The sequence below is a fragment of the Girardinichthys multiradiatus genome, chromosome 3 (assembly GCF_021462225.1).
Source record: "Girardinichthys multiradiatus isolate DD_20200921_A chromosome 3, DD_fGirMul_XY1, whole genome shotgun sequence".
In the NCBI taxonomy this organism is placed as follows: Eukaryota; Metazoa; Chordata; class Actinopteri; order Cyprinodontiformes; family Goodeidae; genus Girardinichthys; species Girardinichthys multiradiatus.
The window spans coordinates 40516191-40538515 of NC_061796.1; the positions used below are offsets into that span (position 1 = coordinate 40516191).

Genomic DNA, 22325 nt, shown 5'->3' on the forward strand with positions numbered 1-22325 from the left:
ACAATGAAGGCATCAAAACTACGAATTAACACATGTGGAATTATATACTGAACAAAAAAGTGTGAAACAACTGAAAATATGTCTTATATTCTAGGTTCTTCAAAGTAGCCACCTTTTGCTTTGATTACTGCTACACACACTCTTGACATTCTGTTGATGGTTTTCACTTCACAAATGTGCCCTGTCAGGTTTAATAAGTGGGATTTCAAGCCTTATAAATGGGGTTGGGACCATCAGGAGGTGGATACAGTACACAGCTGATAGTCCTACTGAAATAACTGTTAGAATTTGTATTATGGCAAGAAAAAAGCAGCTAAGTAGAGAAAAATGAGTGGCCATCATTACTTTAAGAAATGAAGGTCAGTCAGTCCGAACAATTGGGAAAACTTTGAAAGTGTCCCCAAGTGCAGTCGCAAAAACCATCAAGCGCTACAAAGAAACTGGCTCACATGAGGACCGAACCAGGAAAGGAAGACCAAGAGTCACCTCTGCTGCGGACGATAAGTTCACCAGCCTCAGAAATCGCAGGTTAACAGCAGCTCAGATTAGAGAACAGGTCAATGCCACACAGAGTTATAGCAGCAGACAAAATTGAAGGCATACTGAACCAGCATGGCAAACACAGCATCTTGCAGCGGCATGCTATTCCATCCGGTTTGCGTTTAGTTGGACCATCATTCATTTTTCAACAGGACAATGACCCCAAACACACCTCCAGGCTGTGTAAGGGCTATTTGACCAAGAAGGAGAGTGATGGGGTGCTGCGCCAGATGACCTGGCCTCCACAGTCACCGGACCTGAACCCAATCGAGATGGTTTGGGGTGAGCTGGACCACAGAGTGAAGGCAAAAGGGCCAACAAGTGCTAAGCATCTCTGGGAACTCCTTCAAGACTGTTGGAAAATCATTTCAGGTGACTACCTCTTGAAGCTCATCAACAGAATGCTAAGAGTGTGCGGAGCAGTAATCAAAGCAAAAGGTGGCTACTTTGAAGAACCTAGAATATAAGACATATTTTCAGTTGTTTCACACTTTTTTGTTCAGTATATAATTCCACATGTGTTAATTCATAGTTTTGATGCCTTCAGCGTGAAGCTACAATATTCATAGTCATGAAAATAAAGAAAACTCTTTGAATGAGAAGGTGTGTCCAAACCTTTGGTCTGTATTGTAGTCTAAATAAAAACAAATGTTTCCTTAGTCCCTGCCATCAGGGCAGATTAAACGTTTCCTGTTTTTAGGTCAGTTAGGATTACCAAAATTATTTATAATGCAGAAAAATGAAAGGTTTTTGAGAGAATTAATTTGAAGAAATTGATAAACAAAAGGTTTACATACCCAATTACTATGCCTTTAAACACTAAGGTAAAGCCAAGATCATCTCATGGCTTTGTAAGCTTCTTATAGTCTAGTTCAAAACATTTTAGTTAAATAGAAACATCTGTGGATATATTTTAAGGCAACATCTCTTTGTACAACAATGGAAAATTAAATGAAAACAGAAAATATATCAGAAGAAAATATATATAATATATATATATATAATATATATATATGTATGTCTAAAATGAGTCATAATATGATATTCAAATTTTTTACATGCACTTCCATGCATCTTACTCAGTTCTGGTCATCAGCAAATGCAATAATGTTTGGCAATTTAAACTGACCTAAAATAGGGAAAGTTTAGTTTGATTTAATGGAAAAAATGTTTTATGCACTTAATATAAATACCTGGTTTTAACTGAATTTATATGCTGTAGAAAGAAAAGTTTCTTAATTAGTCCAAAGCACCCAGCAAAGATCAATACTACACCTGTGTCCATTTATTTGCAAGCTTTTCTTTTAAAACTGTTTGTTTTGCGTGTTTGTTTATAACAAACAGCTTTGGCTCAAGGCATTTTGCCATATAATGACCTTGCCTCGCTGTATTGAACTTGTGAACCCGTCACACCTGCTCTCCTTCAATTTCCTGGATGGCCTCTTCAGCGAGGCCGCAGTAATAGAAGGTGATTGTGAGAGAGCTACTATCAACCCTCCACGACTGTGACATCCTTCACTGCTAGTGCCGCTGTGAAGGAGGAATGCATTCAGCAAACGATGGCTCGTCAGTCCTGCTCAGCCTATCCTTGAGCCTCTAAAGGTGAAATCAGCCAGTCGTGGTGACACACAGCAACGAGTTTGTGGTGCAGAAAACAACAGGTGTTTCTACCTACAGGACTTACTCAATGCGAGGGCAACAGTGCTAACCATCACACTGCTCTGTCACACTAGAAAAATACAACAAGCCAACAAAACATACAATGACTGACTGAAACCAACAAATCAACTGGAGGGAAGAAAATTCAGAAAGCACAGAAGCATTTCAGAAAACAAAATTATTCTTAAACATGAAATATTGTTTGCAAGGGCCATTTGAAATGTTGGAGATTTTGGTTGTTTTAAAAATGGTAGAAATTCACTGTGGTCTTGGTCAAACTGAATATTTCTCCAGGCTGAACTTCTGTTTATTTCAAATCTGAGGCATTAAAGGATTAATTGAATGATGGTAATATGCTTACATATTAGGGCCTGAAACAACTAATCGGGTTTATTGTGATTAATCAATTAGTGACATAATCGTCAACTAATTCAGTAATCAAAAAACTGTATACTAGAGTACACAGACTAAAACATGCCATGTGCTGAAAGAACAATCCAGTCAGAACTGTGATTAGGCCAAAATTGTACAAAAAATATCTACATTTTGCATTTAGGATGAAAAACCTTCTTTGTATGTAAATATGCTGATTTACAGACAATTTTAAAGCCCATTAAAAAAAAAAAAAAAACTAAATCCGAACTCCCTAACCATCCAGGAAAACTTTGTTTCTTGGTTTATGCCGTTTTATCCTTCAATGGCATTGTTGTTTAGTCTCGCTCCTCATAGCCAGAGTATATTATATTCTGGTAAATTTACTATTCTGGAATTAGAGTTTAGAGCAAGCTCTGTGCAGAGAAAAGCAACAAGTAATCAATCAGGTAGGGCATAAACTACTGCATGGCTTTTATCCATCTAAGGGTTGTGAACCCAAAAGTACAGAAACAGAGAACATCTGTCACCATATAGTTTTCATATGGATTTATTAAAATAAGAACTGATCATATATTTCATACACATAAAAAAACAAATAATTTGTAAGACCTTTAAACAGTTAAAGAGTGTTTCCATATCAGGTGACATAATGGACCTAAAATTAACAAGGCACGTGTTGAAAGTGATCTAATGGAAGAAGATGGCAGGCAAAGTTGGACTAGCTCCTTCTAAGGCTGGAGGTGACTCATGCATAATCTGAAAAACAGATAATCCGGATTCTGAGAAAGATTACACGCCTCCTTTCTACAAGGGTGAGTAATGATTAAGAGCAATCAGATCAGGAGGTGGGCTCAAACTGCCAGGTGAAACATCACCTATGATGGTTAAATTATAGATTTAAAACCCCATTTGAGAGCTGAAGGAGAAAAAAACAGATTCAGAGATACAACAGGACATGTTTGATTGAATACACCAATGCCACCACCTCTTGACATTTGCTTTGTGCTAAGGTAGATGGGACTTCCTGACAACTTAAACCTGGCAAACTCAACACCACCACCAACAGAGTCTAATAAAGCATTTATAGAACATGTAACAATAATGGACTATCCTGCTGCATGTGGATTTACTGGGGAAACTTAAAGTAGAACTGAGAAGATAATACATTTCAGTAATTAAGATCAAAAAGCACAACATATTGTAGATTACACACAGAGTAATAGATTTCAATCAAAAAGTCCAGCTGTTTCTTTTTAGCACAGTTCAGAAACATCTGACATTGTCTGTGGTTCAGATGTGGGCTAACACCAGGAATGTGACAGTCGTTGGTTTGCCAGATATGTCCGTATGACTGATTCCAGCTACAGTCAACATATTGTGAAGGGGCTTTGTTAGAGGCTGTGGTTATCACTGTTGCTTGTGCCCTTAGGTCTACCATGCTTAAGTCCTTCCACAAAATTTTCCAACAATATGCCAAGATATTGCACTCTGCTCCATTAGCAGCCATTGGCTTACCCTTCCCCTGGAGGGTGTCAGTGACTGTGAAAGGGAACCCTGTCAACTCCCCAAGACTGTGTAGACCTCAACATGGCCATAACATTTCCCTATTAAAATAATTTATAATCGAATATCCTACATTTCTGAGAAACTGGGTTTTTATCAGCTGCAAGAGAATAATCAAAATTAACAGAAATTAATTCTTGAATAAATAAATTCTGTCCAACTGCTTGTTAATGCAAATTTCCAATCAGCAAATCGCATGGCAGCAACTCAATGCATTTAGGCATGTAGACATGGTTCAAGACGATCTGCTGCAGTTCAAACCAAGCATCAGAATGGGGAAGAAAGGTGATTTAAGTGACTTTGAACGTGGCATGGTTGTCGGTGCCAGACAGGCTGGTCTGAGTCTTTCAGAAACTGTTGATCTACTAGGATTTTCACTCACTACCATCTCTAGGGTTTACAGAGAATGGTCCGAAAAAGAGAAAATATCCAGTGAGCGGCAATTCTGTGTACGCAAATGCCTTGTTGATGCCAGAGGTCAGAGGAGAATGGCCAAACTGGTTCGAGCTGATAGAACGACAACAGTAACTCAAATAACCACTCGTTACAACCAAGGCATGCAAAACCGCATCTCTGAACGCACAACACTTCGAACCTTGAGGTGGATGGGCTACAGCAGCAGAAGACCACACCAAGTGTGGTTCGCACAGGATCACCAAAATTGGACAATAGAAGATTGGAAAAACATTGCCTGGTCTGATGAGTCTCGATTTCTGCTGCGACATTCGGATGGTAGGGTCAGAATTTGGCATCAACAAAATGAAAGCATGGATCCATCCTGCCTTGTGCCAACGGTTCAGGCTGGTGGTGGTGGTGTAATGGTGTGGGGGATATTTTCTTGGCACACTTGGGCCCCTTAGTACCAACGGAGCATCGTGTCAACGACACAGCCTACCTGAGTATTGTTGGTGACCATGTCCATCCCTTTATGACCACAGTGTACCTAATTTCTTATGGTTACCTTCAGCAGGATAACGTGCCATGTCATAAAGCACGAATCATCTCAGAGAGGTTTCTTAAAACATGACAATGAGTTCACTGGACTCAAATGGCCTCCACAGTCACCAGATCTCAATCCAATAGAGCACCTTTAGGATGTGGTGGAACGGGAGATTCGCATCATGGATGTGCAGCCGAAAAAATCTGTAGCATCTGTGTGATGCTATCATGTCAATATGGACCAAACTCTGAGGAATGTTTCCAGTACCTTGTTGAATCTATGCCACGAAGGATTAAGGCAGTTCTGAAGGCAAAAGAGGGTCCAACCCGGCACTAGCAAGTTGTACCTAATAAAGTGGCCAGTGAGTGTATTTAAACTTCACTTCAGTATTTGAGTTCAAAAGGTAAGTTAACTTTTCAGGTGCATTCTCAATTCTTGAGATCTAACTTTACATATGAATATAATATTCTTAACTAGGTGCATCCATTGGCATCCTGGTGTGACAGACTAAGCAAAGCCAACAGAAAAAGTTTCTTTCAAATTTCATCATATTCTCCTCGTTATCTGGAGAAAATGACAGCAGGAGAGAAATGGCAATATGCAATCAGAAGCAGAGGAGGAGGTGCAGAGACTGCCTGATTGTCAGGAAGTGACATGAAGAGAAATGGTGTGAGTATATGAATGCAAGAAACTCCCAGCAAGGCCCCCGGAAGAACTGTGGTGCGCCATTAACATCATTGTCATCATTGTTACTTTCAGTCATGTTTATTGTTCCTTCAGAAAAAATCCCATGCAACGTGTGCCCAAGCCTCTCGTCTCCATCAGCCTTATTTGAATAGCATGATGACCTGTTTTGCCTTCCAAAACAGATGCATCATATTTTCACAGAAAGCAATAAAGGCAGAAGCAGGGCCCAATTCCCTATAGTTTTTAAGACAGGGGTAGTATTTCAGCTAAACTCATCAATATGCAAAACATCAGAGCATTTCTTGCCACAAGAATTTCCTCCAATGCACCCTCTAAAATTGTGCATAAACATCAAATTTTTTCCTTCCTCCTCTTAAACACGCCTCCCTTGGCGAAAAGGAAGTATGCAAATGCTGCACAAACATAATTACATTTTGATGAAAAGCGCTGGGATTCAAAGCAGCAAATTGCACTATGTGATTTTAATACTCTGCAGGCAATTGTCAAACCAAAAGAGGCACAGAGAAAAAAACTCCGGGGCTGGAATCGATGCGCTACCTTTTATTTGCGAAGAGGTGAACAAAGTCCCAACACTGGATTACATTTCAAAGTACAGAGCCAGGAGCTTTCCAGTGTGGGAGCACAGAAAGGTGGTGTAGCGTGGGAGAGAGGCATAATCATGACTTAACAGCAGGGTGGATGTGGGTTAAGGTATCCTCTCTCTCCCACTTTCTCAGTCTCTCTGTGCCTACAGAGCTCACTCTTCCTTCCTCTTACTCAAGTTAGTTCCCTGGGCTGTCATTCCTGGGTTGTTAAATCCCTGCTCCTTTAATCTCCTTACTCAGCTACATCCTCTTTAAAGATGCAGAACCGCAGGAGAGACGTGGGATATGTCATCTGGGGAATGTTGCTTAGCGAGGCATGGGAGGACATGTGGGGTTTGAGAGGAGTAGTCGGGCTAACATTGAGAAAATGTACCCTTCGTGATAAAAAGTTGAAAGACATCTGTCAGTCTCTGGATCAATATACTATGAATGTACGTTTAATTTAGGTCCTTGTTGACTTTGGAAATGCTGTTGAGACACTAAGGAGGTACATTTTTACTACATCCAGTGCTGGATCTGTACTAGCACCAACAGTTCATGCCTGGTTCCTTCCTTTCCTAAAACAGGATTCAGACACTTCAGTCAATTTTATTCTTTCTCAGATGAAAACAGCCACTTCAGGGTGAAAAAAAAAAGTATGAGCAGAAATAGTCACCTAATATTCAGAGCTAAAGTCACGTCAATGCAATCAAAAAACATCCAAATTCTACCCCACAAAGCACTGCTGTGAGGAAGCACCCATCAGTCATCTGTAAGCTGTACCACACAGCAGCAACATTTCAATAACTGTGCATCACCTGAGACTCTGGGAGATAAGTGTAATCCACTCAAAAATGGATCACAGCTTGCCCTGCATGCCACATGCTATTCTGCATGAGGAGACGGCTGTAATGCAGTTTTCTGGGTCATCTTTCATGTGCATGTATTTCTTGAAGTTCAGCTGCATGGAGTCTGATAACTCCCATAACACATTTATGTGGCATCCACAAGCATTGTTGATCAGTGCCATTTATTTAAGCAGGAAAACAATGCCTACAAACCTAGTTTTTTTCTTGCTACATTCCTTAACATATATTTTCTGAAAATAATGAGCAGGTAGTGTGGGAGTTCACATACCATATCTGCAGCACCTGCATACACCAATTCCTCCCACCCTCTCATAAACAGCCAATATGTAAATACAGAGCTCAAATTCAACATGTAATTAGTGGGTTAGTGGTACCTGTTTCCCAGAAGTAGAGAGACTTCCCATCGTCTGTCTGCGAGTGAGCCTTCCAGAAGCCACAGAGCAGCAGTGTCACCAAAAGGTACCAGCTCCCCCGTGTCCGTTTCCTGGGAGTCCCTCCTGTGCCCTGCCACCCCTGTCCCATGGTCCACCACAGGAGAAAAGTAAATCCACTCAGCTCGAAAGGTCAGCAAAAGCAGCAATAATGAAACAACCAAAACACACAAGTCCAAAAGGCAACGAAAAGTGCAGCGGGCTTCAGTTTGAAGGAGAGGGTGTGATGAGGAGTGTGGGTGTGTACAACAGGAGAAATTATTGTGAAGGGTGTGAACGATGGTCTTGCGTTAGTTGAGCTCCAGAACTTGTGATCTTGTGAAGGACAGAGACGGTAGTTTCCTCCCTTTTTGCTTGTTTTGTTCCCAACTTGACAGGATGTTTCCAGAGGGAAGTAGTCAGTTATGGGGGCTGAACTGCAGACGGATGGTGCAGCCGTCCTCCTCCATCGTATCCGCTATCACTGATGCCGGCACTGCCGCTGTCCTCTGGCTGCGGAGCAGTGACAGTGGATGAGTGTCTGCAGTGTTGTTCGCCTCCCTCCCTTCCCTCTTACTCTCTCTCTTCCTCTCCCATTCGCTCACTTATTCCCTGTGCCACCCTACATTTCCAATTCCAGTTTTTTTTCAGATTTTTTTTCTCCCCCTCTCATCTTGTTTTATCGCTTTTTTCAATTTCCCATTGTTTTTGTATTCTGCACTTCAAACATGCTCACACTTCTTAGTTTTTCCATCTCCTCTGTCTTTTCCCTTGCTGTCCACTGCATGCAGGATGGATACTCCCACTCTTCTGCTACCACTCGTCTTCCCATGTGCAGTTTTGAGAGGATGACTGGAGACCAGCAGGGCTCGCACTGGTCGGAGGAGCTCCTGCAGAGCAATGCTCCAGGGATCAGAGAGGCAACGAGACGAGATGGGCTAAATGCAGAGCGAGGGAATGTGGATGGGGGGAGGGGGGTGGATTCGGGTAAAGCAAGGAGGAGCAAAACAGGAAAGCAGCAAGGGAGAGAGCACGAGTAAGATGGAGTGGGCGTTATTGTGCTAGTACGAGTATAGGGTGTGAAAAGAGAAATGATTGGGGAAAAAGGTGATAAGAAGGACCCGGTAATATTATAATATATTCTATTGTAAAACTTTTAAACCAGGATTTAATGAAATTCATGTCATAATTTGGAAATGCATAAATGTGATATTTATTCATTAGATTATTGCAGCAGAACTGGTCAGAAGGCGTGACATGTCCCAAGGTAAAACGCTAATCTTTGATCTGCAGACATTTAACAAAGATTCCTCAAGATAAAAAGTTTTCACTTTTAGCTCATTCTTAACTAGCAACCACTTTTTTTTTTTTTGGTAGACATGTTTGATTGTTCAAGACAAAATAATTTTGTAGATACAGCTTATTGCATTTAGATATCTGGATTTGGAGAAGACAAATTGCTGAAGGTCAAACAGAGAATCAGAATGGGGAAGTAAGGGAGTAAGTCAGAAACCGCTAATCTACTGGGATTTCACAGCGAAAGCTCAGGTTTCATGCATTGTTTCAATGATACAGGTTGGTGGTAATGATGTGGTGGACATTGTCTTGACAACTTGAGAACCTTAGTGCAGGGCATTGTTTAAAGACAGCCTATTGTTGTGGACCATGTCCATCCCTTTATACCCATCATCTAATAGCAGCTCCCAGCTGGATAATGCACCATGTCAAAAGCTCAAATCACCTCAAACTGGTTTCCTCAACATTGCACTGAGTTCCACCTACTCCAATGGCTCCAGAGCCACAGATCTCAATGCAATAGAGTTTCTTAGGGATGTGGTTCAATGGGAAATTTTTATCATGAATGTGCAAATCTGCAGATTTGTCTTCTGAACTCAGAGAAGTATATGCAGAAAGGAATTAATGAAATTCTAAAGATAAAAAGTAGTACTAGCAAGAACATTGTTTTTTTTATTACAGCTCAGCTATGTTGAAAATGAGATCCTTGCATAATAAAACCTCCCTTTATTTTCATCTTTGCTCCAATGGTCTTCAGTTACTTTTTCTATCTTTCCTTCTAAAAAATACTCTTCAGCTGTCACAAAAACTTCTCAATGGTTCATCTATGTCTTTGATGATATGTTGTGAACCCACAGTGAGGGGACAGAAGAGATACAAAAGTAATAGAGATATGAAGGTGGCTACTTTCTTTTGAAGTGACAGAAAAGGGATACGAAATAAACACCCCCGTTTGTCTTGTTTTTACCTGACAGCTGAGAGCATAAAGCCAAAAAGACAACACTGTAAAATTTTACATCTTATACAAGCCACAAAGTTTTTTTTTTAGGAGAAAAGCTGAAGTTTAAGCAAAGCTGGAAATTGACTTAAAAAAAGACTTGGTGAAAAATAAAAGTAACATCAGCCATGACTTACACAGCAATGGGTAATGGAGAAGTTTATTTTTAATTGTTTCATTGAAGTGTAGCAGCTAGGAATTCACATTTTATTTATTTTGAAAGATCCAAAATTAAAAAATTGTTCACATTTCTTGACAACACAAAGAAGAGAAAATATAAGATGGAAAATCCAAAAGAATACTGTAAAAGTAAATTTTCTTCTTTTTCCTTAATTAAAATGGAACTTGTCTCTCTCTGAAAAGTCTGACCTCCATTGGCCTAGCACTGTAGCATACAAGCAGGCAAGACTTAGATTTGCTCAGATCTGTTCCTTAATGGGCTAAGACGGGATTTGTAAAAACATATGATAAAGCCATGTGTGTTATAGGTGCCAGAGCACTAAAAAGCTTTATTATTAACAGAGTTGACCCGTGTTGGAGCAGCATATTAGTGCTTACCTACAGCAACTCCGGTTGGGCTAGAAAAATCTGTTGGTAATAGGAGAGACTGCAGCATCCAGAATGTCACTGGAAATTGAGTTAGGAGTGATAAGACATGTTTTCTCTCTCAATTTTTATTTTTTGCAAATCTGATAGAATATCCCAATAATCAATTTTCACATAGACCACTTTTAATCCCCAAACATATTTAATACAGTTCACATCCATGGAAATGTTGAAAGTAACATTAATTGAACAGTTTGTTATATTGTACAAATTAGGTTGAAGCAGCTTAACAAGTTGCATTTTGTTTTTTGCCCAATCCATCAACATTAACCATTTAGTTGCTGCTGTTCTAATTTTTCAGGACCCACAATTATAAACTGCATTGAATTTGACATATGGTGCAACCTATATTTAGGTAGCAGTTCTCATGTAACTAAGGACACCCATCTTTATTTTCTTCTCTAGATCTGTCTTTTCCTAGGCTTGAATCAGTCCTCACTGTCATAGGACAAGATGAAGAGTACACCCTGGTCAGGTCACCCGTCCATCAAAGATTTACATCACCTAAACCTATTAAGAAGAGTTTGTCGAGGTCATAGATCATGTGAGACCATGATTAATTGTTGCACCAACAGCTATTCAAACTGACTCCTTTAACACCCCCCTCCCCTGCTTGGTTTTTTGGACATATTGCAAGTTTTAACAAGATTTTCATCAAGTTTCTAAAACAATAAAGAATAAAAAACAATAAAAAGCCTATTTATCAATAAAGTAGTTCTTATACATTAGCAGCAACAATACTTCTCATAAAACATTTTGCACAAATATTTAACCCAAGCAAAAGAAAAAACTAAATTTTTTAACACCGGCAAAGCTCTTCGGTTTAAAAAACCCTATATACCCCTTTAATCCATGCAATGTCATGCCTTTAATTTTTGAAAACAGGTGCAGAAAACCCGGTTTTCCAGAATTTCAGGTAAACATCACTGTTTACTGTTCTACTTACTGCTTGTTTCTTTAAAACGTTCTTGCTTAATATTAACCAATACCATGTAAATATTCATTAGCTATATTATATTGGCTGAAGTAATTCTAGGAACCAAATATGCTAAAATAATAGCGAATACAGAAACAGAAAATTAGAGTTGCACAATATGTCGAACCATATCATCATCTAAATATCAGTGTTTAAATTTTGCAAACACAAAGGACATCTTGGATCCAGTACAATAGGATAATAAGTTTCAATCAAGTATCATACATTCATGCTGTGCATATCGTTTTAGCTTGTTATACAGACTCTTACTGAACTCTGTCCCTAATCCTGAAACTATTTTGTTTTGCCAGATTAGTTTAGTCATTTTGACCTCTGGAGGTTTGATATACAGGGGTTGGACAATGAAACTGAAACACCTTTCATTTTAGTGTGGGTGGTTTCATGGCTAAATTGGACCAGCCTGGTAGCCAGTCTTCATTGATTGCACATTGCACCAGTAAGAGCAGAGTGTGAAGGTTCAATTAGCAGGGTAAGAGCACAGTTTTGTTCAAAATATTGAAATGCACACAACATTATGGGTGACATACCAGAGTTCAAAAAGGACAAATTGTTGGTGCACGTCTTGCTGGTGCATCTGTGACCAAGACAGCAAGTCTTTGTGATGTATCAAGAGCCACGGTATCCAGGGTAATGTCAGCATACCACCAAGAAGGACGAACCACATCCAACAGGATTAACTGTGGATGCAAGAGGAAGCTGTCTGAAAGGGATGTTCGGGTGCTAACCCAGATTGTATCCAAAAAACATAAAACCACGGCTGCCCAGATCACGGCAGAATTAAATGTGCACCTCAACTCTCCTGTTTCCACCAGAACTGTCTGTCGGGAGCTCCACAGGGTCAATATACACGGCCGGGCTGCTATAGCCAAACCTTTGGTCAATCATGCCAATGCCAAACGTAAATTTCAGTGGTGCAAGGAGCGCAAATCTTGGGCTGTGGACAATGTGAAACATGTATTGTTCTCTGATGAGTCCACCTTTACTGTTTTCCCCACATCCAGGAGAGTTACAGTGTGGAGAAGCCCCAAAGAATCAATCGTACCACCCAGACTGTTGCATGCCCAGAGTGAAGCATGGGGGTGGATCAGTGATGGTTTGGGCTGCCATATCATGGCATTCCCTTGGCCCAATACTTGTGCTAGATGGGCGCGTCACTGCCAAGGACTACCGAACCATTCTTGAGGACCATGTGCATCCAATGGTTCAAACATTGTATCCTGAAGGCGGTGCCGTGTATCCGGATGACAATGCACCAATACATACAGCAAGACTGGTGAAAGATTGGTTTGATGAACATGAAAGTGAAGTTGAACATCTCCCATGGCCTGCACAGTCACCAGATCTAAATATTATTGAGCCACTTTGGGGTGTTTTGGAGGAGCGAGTCAGGAAACGTTTTCCTCCACCAGTATCACATAGTGACCTGGCCACTATCCTGCAAGAAGAATGGCTTAAAATCCCTCTGACCACTGTGCAGGACTTGTATATGTCATTCCCAAGACGAATTGACGCTGTATTGGCCGCAAAAGGAGGCCCTACACCATACTAATAAATTATTGTGGTCTAAAACCAGGTGTTTCAGTTTCATTGTCCAACCCCTGTATTTACTGATAATTAAGATCTAGTTCATTGCCAACTTGACAGCACTCTTTAGCCCGATTGTTTTTTGATCATTCTTTATGTTTTGTATTCTCATGTATGATTTGAGCCAGATCTTCTGATTAACTCTGTGGTTTTGCTTTTTGGTTTTGTTTTTTTACAAATATTTGCTCCAACTATCCATTTGTCAATTAGACCATTCTTAAACATTGTATCTTGGACTGACATGAGTTTTTTCATCCATGTTGTAGCCATTAATTGTACTATTACAACTTCTAGAAAGGTAATGAAATTACATATTGTGTTGTATTATGTGCTTTGCTGAGAATTTAACAGTCCGCACTGGCATACCTCTCAGTGTAAAACATGGATTAACAATAGAAATTACACAAACCCACAGGAATAGTGGAGGCGGTGACGAGGTAGAATTATTTTTCTGAGTTAATGTTCTTCTGTCTCAGTTCCTGACAGTGAGTCTAAGGCTGTGTAAGGACATCAAACTCAAATGCTCTAACTTTGGCACAGTGAGCCTGTCATACCTAGTTTAAACTCAACTGTATTTGGCTGTGGCAGTTAAAAGGATTCACAAATGTAGTTAGTGGCAGTTTTATTCAGGACTTGACTTGTGTCAAATAACAGCATTGGAATCAATCAATAAAACTAAAAGGCTTGACTACAACGCGTGCATAAACAGCAACAGTCATTTCCTGACGGGTTACAACAAGTTTGAAGGCATTTTTTCCCAATGGGCCAGACTTTATTAACTGTATGTCTGCAGAAACAGAGCCTAGGCCTCATTGCTGTCAGAGAAACGTATTGTTAAAGGACTGTCAGGAATTACCTGTAAACTTCCAGCCCAAGCACCTCTAACAGCACTGTGTCCACATAGTTTGTTCAATCTATCTGAAATTCATAACTTATGAACTTCACTTCACATAATCTGTTAAAAAAGAAATTTCTGCATAACTATGTCTTACAGATTGTGCTTTAGTTTAAGAATATGAAAATATCGGTTGGCTAAATTCTATTGACATCGGTAATTCTAGGAAGCTTATGGCGGGAGCAGACGACTTCTCCAACTTACTATTCAAATCTCTTCCTAGAAACACCTTGTTTGTCTGAAAATTACATTGTAGAATCAACATGAATAAATTGTAGCCAAGCCTTCAAACCTTGTTAAACGTAGTCTCATTTGTAATGTATTAAACCACAAAAGCACTATGGAATTAAGAAAGTCCATGCACTATTGATGTAAACTCAAAAACAAATCCATGCTGCTGTCAGTATTTTTAAATCTGTCTATATGACTGTACATGTTTAATTTTGATGGTTACCTTTGGTACAAGCTCCTGCATTCTGGAGTTTTGTGCAGTTTTAGTTCAACATCAATGTGTTTCTTGACTAACTAACCACCCAAAGCACATCTCTCCCAGCAGCAGAAACCCCTGAGCCAAAGTAAGTCCAGTGTGTTTCTGGTACTAACCAGGAAATGGACAAATCCAGGGTAGAAGGAACTCCAGTTATTGTTGTACAACCATCTTAAAAAGGTCACAAATATTGATCTAGCTGGATATCAAAACATAATTGGCATGAACTTGTGTATCTCCACATATAATTTATTTTAATAGTCAAGGAGCTCCATCAATAAAATTTAAATACCCAAGATTGACACTCTGGAGACTAGAGACGGTCACTCCGGTGTTAGATTTGGACTTGGGTCAATACTTCCCCTTCAAAAACTCAAGACTTGATTCAGAGTCATGATTTATATCATGTAATCAGAGGAGCAAGCGAGTTTGTACGTAAACCACACATCACTGCTCTAACAGGTAGTGTATATTCTGTGTAAGGGTGTGTTTGATTAGCTAGGGACATTTACGGGATCTTGTCTGGTAACTGCTAAAAAATAATTCCTAAAGGCAAATAAGAGTACATGTTTTCAGTTCATAACCTACAGCAATGCAGAGGGATAGGTAGACTAGAAAGTATACATACAGTGAGGGACTGTTTAGTTCAGTGATTAGAGACCCAGACTTGGTGCAGCAGATCTGATACCTGGAGTTGGGTCAACAAGACTTCAGACTTGGAGCAACAGACTTGTGAACATGACTGCAACAGCGAGGACACAAGAATTCCTGATTGGACTACTCCAACAAGCAGTGCTGGTAGAGAAAAATAACCCCATTTTATGCAGTTATATTATTGAAAAGCATCCCAATAATTATTTTCAGTTATTTCAAAAAATGTATGTAATTTTTCTGGTCTTTGTCTACTTAGATAATTCCCTGAAAAGCGTGAGGGCCCTGATGTGTGTGCAAGAGAGAGAGAGAGGATTGTGGACCAAAGTAAGGCATCCTCTTATCAGTTTTATTGTGTTGGTCTGAGCTGGTTGATTTTTTTACTTTATTAATCATTGATATAGATGTCAATGTTTAATAATAGGTTGATACTTGATCCTATTAGCAAATATATCCAGTAGTCATTGCATTTCCAATTAATATATTTTAGACATATTTCTAATAACTGCTCCTTTAAATTGTGCAATAAAGAGCCCTTCAGATACTTTTATACTGAAGCATCAAATGAGTTAAACACTTAGGTGCAACTGTAGTATATGTACATTAGCAAGGTTCCAATTGATCTAAACCTTTTTATAGACTATCCTTCCTTCACTGCATATGAGCACAGAGCAAGAAATCACAACCAAATGTACTGCTCTCAGCTAAAATTCCAAACCTTCTTGAATTCTGTACTAAACACAAAGACTTCGCCCTGTTTTAAACAGCAGAAAGGTTGCTCATGTATTTATCTATCAAAAAGCCTTGGCACAATAGCTTAGGAAGAACCAGCAGATGATGTACTGTTTGGATGTCTCCTTTCTGCTATGAAATGTCAGCTGTGAGCAGCAAACTGCAGTTGGACAGATGGAGCATCAGATGGGAGAAACGTGTGTGTGTGTGTGTGTGTGTGTGTGTGTGTGTGTGTGTGTAGCCAGCAGGGTGCAAACTTATAATCAGCTACCACCAAAACACTGGCAAAGAAATTTATCAGCTGATGACAATCGTGTCTGTTCTGCAAATTAGATTTGCAACTGATCTGATTACGAAGAGAACATCTCTCAGTTTACAAATATCTAATCAGAGAAGTTCTGAAAAAAAACATTACTGCCTCTAGTGGACATAAAAGCTGGATCAGCAAAGTCATTACATGGTGAAACCAGACAAACATCAACAAACACCAACACTGCCTTCAAATGAACAAAGAACCTTCCCATTTATAAACACTGGCTGTTCTTCCTGAAGAAATTAATGTAAAGACTGATGCACATTAACACAATGTCACTGGGATGAGAGAACATGTACACCAATATTTGGCTATGAAACCCAGTCTGTCTTTATGATTTATACAGTTTTCATGAGGTTAGGAGAGAGAAGAAACTAACAACCAGAGTGGGGCCATTTAGTTTTAACACTACAAGAATAAGTACTCGACTGATAATTAGAACAGTACATATTGTACCTGGCATAAGAAAGCAGGGTAGGCCGCCTCTGGACAATATGCCCTTAAACTGTTAATTTACAACGAAACCGAAAGCAAGGAGGAGAGATCCATCCTTATAGATTTAAGTAATTTAGATTTAGCATTAAGGCTCGTAATCCAATTGGGATAAGTTGAAGAAAAGAAACCCAACAACTTTTAAATTAAATAAAAAGAAGAAAGTCAAGCGCTCCAGTTAAAGATAAATCTGTCCTGGTCACCAGTGGTCCCAGTTTGGACATTTCTAGGTGTAGATTTAATGTCAGCATTCAGAGTCAGGACATACCATGGACTGAGTGGCAGTTTCTAGTCATATATCTAATTAGGCAATGAACTTTATAGAAAACAAATAACTCAGGTATGTTCATGGCTGTCAGTAAATTGCAAAATACTGATTCCCAAATACAAGAATAAACAATCTTTTATCACAACTTTTTCTTTAGCTTTTTTATATAAAAAGGTAATGCTTACATCTTTTCTCCCATCCTTCTAGCGGACTATTAAGGCATTTTCAAGCTTCTCGGTAGATGCTGGGCTTGCCAGATAGACTTCCCCAATTCCCCAATGCTTCCCCTGAGAGAAGTTGGAAAGGCATCCTGACCAGATGTCCAAAGCACCTCAGCTGACACCCAATATAAAAAAGCAACAAACGTGAGACCAGTTTTCATTGCTGAATTTCTCACCATCAGCCCCTTGATTCCTCCAGAAATCTTGGAAAGGGTTTTTGAGTTGGAAAAGTAAATTAACTAGTCAGTTTTGCCTTTCAGTCCTGCTTTTGGCACGAAATCACCTCTTAGTCCATTAAACTGTTCTACTCTCAAATGAGAGTAGAACTCTCAAATGAGGCCCCAACTAACTTTAGGCGGCTACTAACTAGTGTTAAATTTTTTGGGTAATTTGTATTCTGGCCATTTCAAACTTTAATGCCAATATGACCAGATAATTTGCTAAAAGCAGCGCCCAATTACCAACAAGCTAGATTAAGCAGCCTTTTGAGCTGCAAACCTGCCAATCTGATCCCTGGTTAAACTGGTGACAGTTTCATTTTGTACATTTTCACAGACTTCTGTAGATTTCATGACCCACAGTCGAGTCTGAATACTAGATACACCAATCAGAATTTGTTGGCCTGTTTTTTTTGCTTCAGTAAAGCTTTGAATTGAACTATTATACAATATAGGAAGAATATTAAACATTTTTCTTCCCATCCTTCCGGCCATGTAAGGTTTTTAATTATATTAGGACCAGAGGCGACATCATGACCATTGTGGTAAAACAAAGAAAATTAGGGGTTTCACATTTTAAACTATAATTTTAAAATAGTCATTATTTCAGTTAGAGCAGCTAGCTGTGTTTGTGTTTTAATGCTAGAGAGTTCAGACCCTTACCCTAAATTTCCATATTTCCACATGGCTGCATTATTGCTTCTTATGTTTCAGTGATTTCTGACTTTAACACCTCAATGCTAGAGATGATACCTAAATTTCCGTCTTCTTTAGTCTGTAGCATCCACACAGAAGAGTGCTACATGCTTGATTCCAGCCTGCCGGTCACTGGTCAGGGTGGACCAAGCTGAAAAAGCTGAGGTGTGATGAACAAGGTGATTAGCGGTTTATTGTTAGGGAGTTTCTTGTTGTTAGTGTGTAACTTAAACCAAGAAGGAAGAAACAGTTCTTTAAATAGAAAATTATAATAAAAAAAAAAAGTAATGCCAGAACCACGTTGATAAGGGATTAAGGCTATGATGCACAAATAAAAATCTCAGTGAATCCCTTTGAAAGCAAAGGTGGCAGTTATTAAAATCTCATTACTCATAATACACTAGTGCACTGCTGCGCTGGATGAAGCTTCTCTAATGTCTCAGTTTGCTACAGATTTATTTTTAAATGGCCTAAAATTACTTCATGTCCCCTTATCTTAAGAACATTCCACCATTTTTGTGTTTAATTCACAAACTTTTCCCACTTCTTTCCATTCCGATGATCATAAAATATTTCTAAAAATTGAGATAATGTAATGGAAAACAGAATGCTCTCTTAATTTTACTTATTTTGAGTTTATAAATGTGTTTCATATGCGACCTATGAAACATATATGTTAGTGTGGCTGTAAATGTTTCTCAGTCTGCTGACAATGTCTTTTTATACTGTTCACCCTTGCATCACAATCGCCTCTATATGTATTTATGGACATCTGTGGGCTTGTCTATATGATGCACATTTCTATGTTTGGAATATTTGCCTGACAAGAAAAAACAACAAACATACAAGCAGTTGTCTTGAAAGCAGGATTGCTGCTCTTTGATAAAAATAAAAAAAAAGTATTTTAATTATTATATATTACTTTTGCATTCAAAACAGCCACCGTTGACCACCTTTACTGCAAGGACTGGAACAAAGTTTTATTCCTTTCAACGTTGTTCTTTTAATTTGCTGCTGAAAAACATTTTTTCTTGGATATCCTTCATGGGTTATTGTCCTATTTTCTGCTGTTGTGTTACTGTTTTTTAATTCATCATTAGCCCTTAGTTAGCGGAGGTTATGTTGAATAATTTAAAAGTGCTTCCTTAGGTTTTTTTCCTCCCCAGTAATTTGCTTATCAGGGATTTGTGGTTCGTTTCCTAATAATTAAGAACAGAAAAGAATAATCTATCAGCAGTCCTGCAGCATTGAGGTCATATTATGTTTCTAACCCTGAGCAGTGATGTGGTTTTTGGAAATACTTGTGTTTAAACATTTTAACTGTAATTCTGCATTACATTCAGTATACAGACTAAATCTGTAATGTAACGGGTGTTTTTATAGGTAGTTCTGAACAATCTTGATGTTTAAAAGTATACAAAGTGTAATTTGTTAGATTAAATGTGTCCTCAATCTGAGCCGACAAATTCTGAGCAATTTGAGATGTTTTAAAATAATGGATGACACTCTAAATATCCAGGGAACAGAAGACAAAGTTGAGGAACGGTAAACATATCCAGTTTATGGTGCTGAACAGTCATACAAGGAATGAGCTGAAGGTGCCTTGATTATCATTTTGTGTTTTGTCATAACTAATAAAAAATTCAAAAAGAAATTGCATCTGAATGAATGTGTGTAAATTTATTATGATGATTATATTTCAAATATTGAAAATGTATAAAATAGCATTTTACAAAGTGAAATTATTGCACAGGACAAGCAGAGCATTACCCAGACTGTCTGGGCCAGACTAAAAGTTACTGATGTTAGTGTAGTTGTATATGGAATACTATAAAGTAGAATAAAGAAATCCATATTTATTCAAAATATTTACTCTGCTAAAACAGAGGATTTTTTTACTCTGCTTTGAAAATATATTCTGTTTAAATACTTTACATCTATAACTAAATGTAGCATATGTTCATATATTTTTGGTTCTTAAATATTCCCTTAAATTCTAAATTGGATGAATATTTTGATGCATGTTTTATATTTCTTCAATTATTTATTTTTTACCATTTCTAGATATAGATTTTTCTCATTTGCATTTTAACGCCACTGCAGTTGTAATATGACCTTTTGCTTATGTGAGAATTGCATGACAGGTGGTTAAATTGGTACTTTAAATAAAAATGTTGTCCGAAGTGTTGAGTGTTTGAAATATCACCTCAGCACCATAAATATTCTGAGATTTTTAAAAATTTATTTACATAAGAATTATGTGTTGAATATTTTGGTTTTTACCATTGGTCCAAAAACCTAAAATATACAGTTTATAGTTAATCATGCAGGATTTTGTTTCATTTGATCATTTAAATGGTGCACCCCTAAAAGATTGGATTTGAGTAGAAGTAAAATATTTATAAGTCATTGCTAAATTCTGAGGACAAAAAAAATCATATTACAGCAGACATGCAGAGGGCAATTAATGAGATCAGGAAAAACAATGTGGCGCTTCAACTCATTCATATTTCATACTTCAGGTTTGTAAAAACTACAATGTCACCACATAAATTGGTCGTGCCGATTCAGGTCACGGTGTACATTCTGGTAGGGATACAGGTCTTTGGATTTCACTCTGTTGTATCACATTTAGCTGCCGGCTATATGTCAAGTACTACTGCTGAACTCAGCCGCGTTTATGATTACAGCGTGATGGAGATGGAGGAGAAAAGTCATCACAGTAATCTCACAGCAGACCAAACACCAGTTCAAGGTACACTGCCCATAATCACCAGGTTGAAAATAAGGAAATACATCTTGTTTTAAAGGACAAATGACACTACTGTTCTGTGATGTTATGGCTACAAGATGTCCTATGGTTTTCTTTCAGCAATGGTTTTATTCTTGACCCTTTTCTGAAAAGGCTAGATTTGTTAAGTGCACAACTAATTCATGTCCTGATAAAAGACCAACACAAAGCATGGCATGGATCCACAGCTCAGGTTTGAGAATCTAACAACTAAAATCCTAATGAATTAAAAATAACTGATTGATATGTGACAAAATATGAAAAGGTTCGACATGTATGACTACTTTTGTAACAACATGCAAGGTGTTGTATTTGACAGCTGCTTACTCACTGCTTAATACAAAGAAACTTGTGCATTCTTCATATTTATGTACTTGTAAATCGTTCCCTCTGAGTCTTCTTAGTGCCCATGTTTTATGGTGTTTACTGCTTGTTGTCTAATGATATATAAGCTAACCAGTATTAAAGAAGCACAACAAGGTAAAAAGGACAAAGATAAACAGGTAACACAGACAAGCAGATCAGAAAAACAACTATTAAGAATTCCTAAAATACTATGTTCATGTGTGGAAAAGTTTTATTTTGTGATGCGTTTACAGTGAGAATAAACTGGCTAAACAGCTAATTAACAAGCTGAAAATATAAACTGTAGACTAAACTTTACAAAGACACAGCTCATCATTGAATCTACAAATGTTCTTTTATAATTGCTATGGTTTCTAGATCAGGGTGGATTTCATGTGGGTGACCGTATGACTCACGGCAGAGAACGAAGAGTGTCACACAGCGGCGCTCTCTTGAAACTGGGTCCCAAGACGATGACTCACAAGGTGCAGAGGGGCCGCGGCGGTGCAACATCACTTTGACTCGCCAAGTCAAAACATACCCTTATAGTAGCCATGTTGATTCTGCTCTATATGGCACCGCTTGTGACACAATGAGATCAGCATGCAGGAGCTGTAGGACATGGACTGGAATTTTCCAAACTTTGTTGTAGTAGTTGATTTACTTTGCATACTGAGCGAAAGCAATACAAACACAGTAATGGAAAACAATAGGAGGAAAACAAAAAAATGTCAGGGGTTTACATGGCAAAGCACCCCTGACAGTGTACAGCATGTCTCTGCCGTAGTCTCATCCTGCATAAAACGTGTTCCAATATGATTAACAACTGAATAAGCTTGTATCTGTTGGCGGGTTTAAGATATGAAGACATTTTATGCCAGAAGCAATAAAAACTCTTGTTTGTTTGGTTTATTAGGTCTGGGACTCTGCTAGTTTAGCAGAAAACTATTATTCATATGATTTTATTTGTTCCTGCTATTGTACAAGTTTGTTTGTGAATATTACCCATTCAGACTCAAAAATATTGTTATAGAGATTTGTAAAAACAAAGAACTTTCTAACATGGATGCACAAAAGTAAGGACTAGGAGAACCAAGAAGAACTCAGTT

General features: G+C 38.5%; 1 protein-coding gene across 3 annotated transcripts in view; it reads right to left on the bottom strand.

Moving 5' to 3' along the window:
* Positions 1-8552, bottom strand: part of LOC124865681 (thrombospondin type-1 domain-containing protein 7A) — a 305007-nt gene extending 296455 nt beyond the window's left edge. For 2 of the 3 annotated variants that reach the window (XM_047360998.1, XM_047360996.1), the window contains exon 1: positions 7592-8552. In XM_047360998.1, coding sequence (XP_047216954.1) covers positions 7592-7739 — 148 coding nt within the window. In that variant the 5' untranslated portion in view covers positions 7740-8552. The remainder of the gene's footprint in view (positions 1-7591) is intronic. The other variant, XM_047360997.1, reaches the window with a different exon arrangement.
* Positions 8553-22325: the final 13773 nt, after the last annotated feature.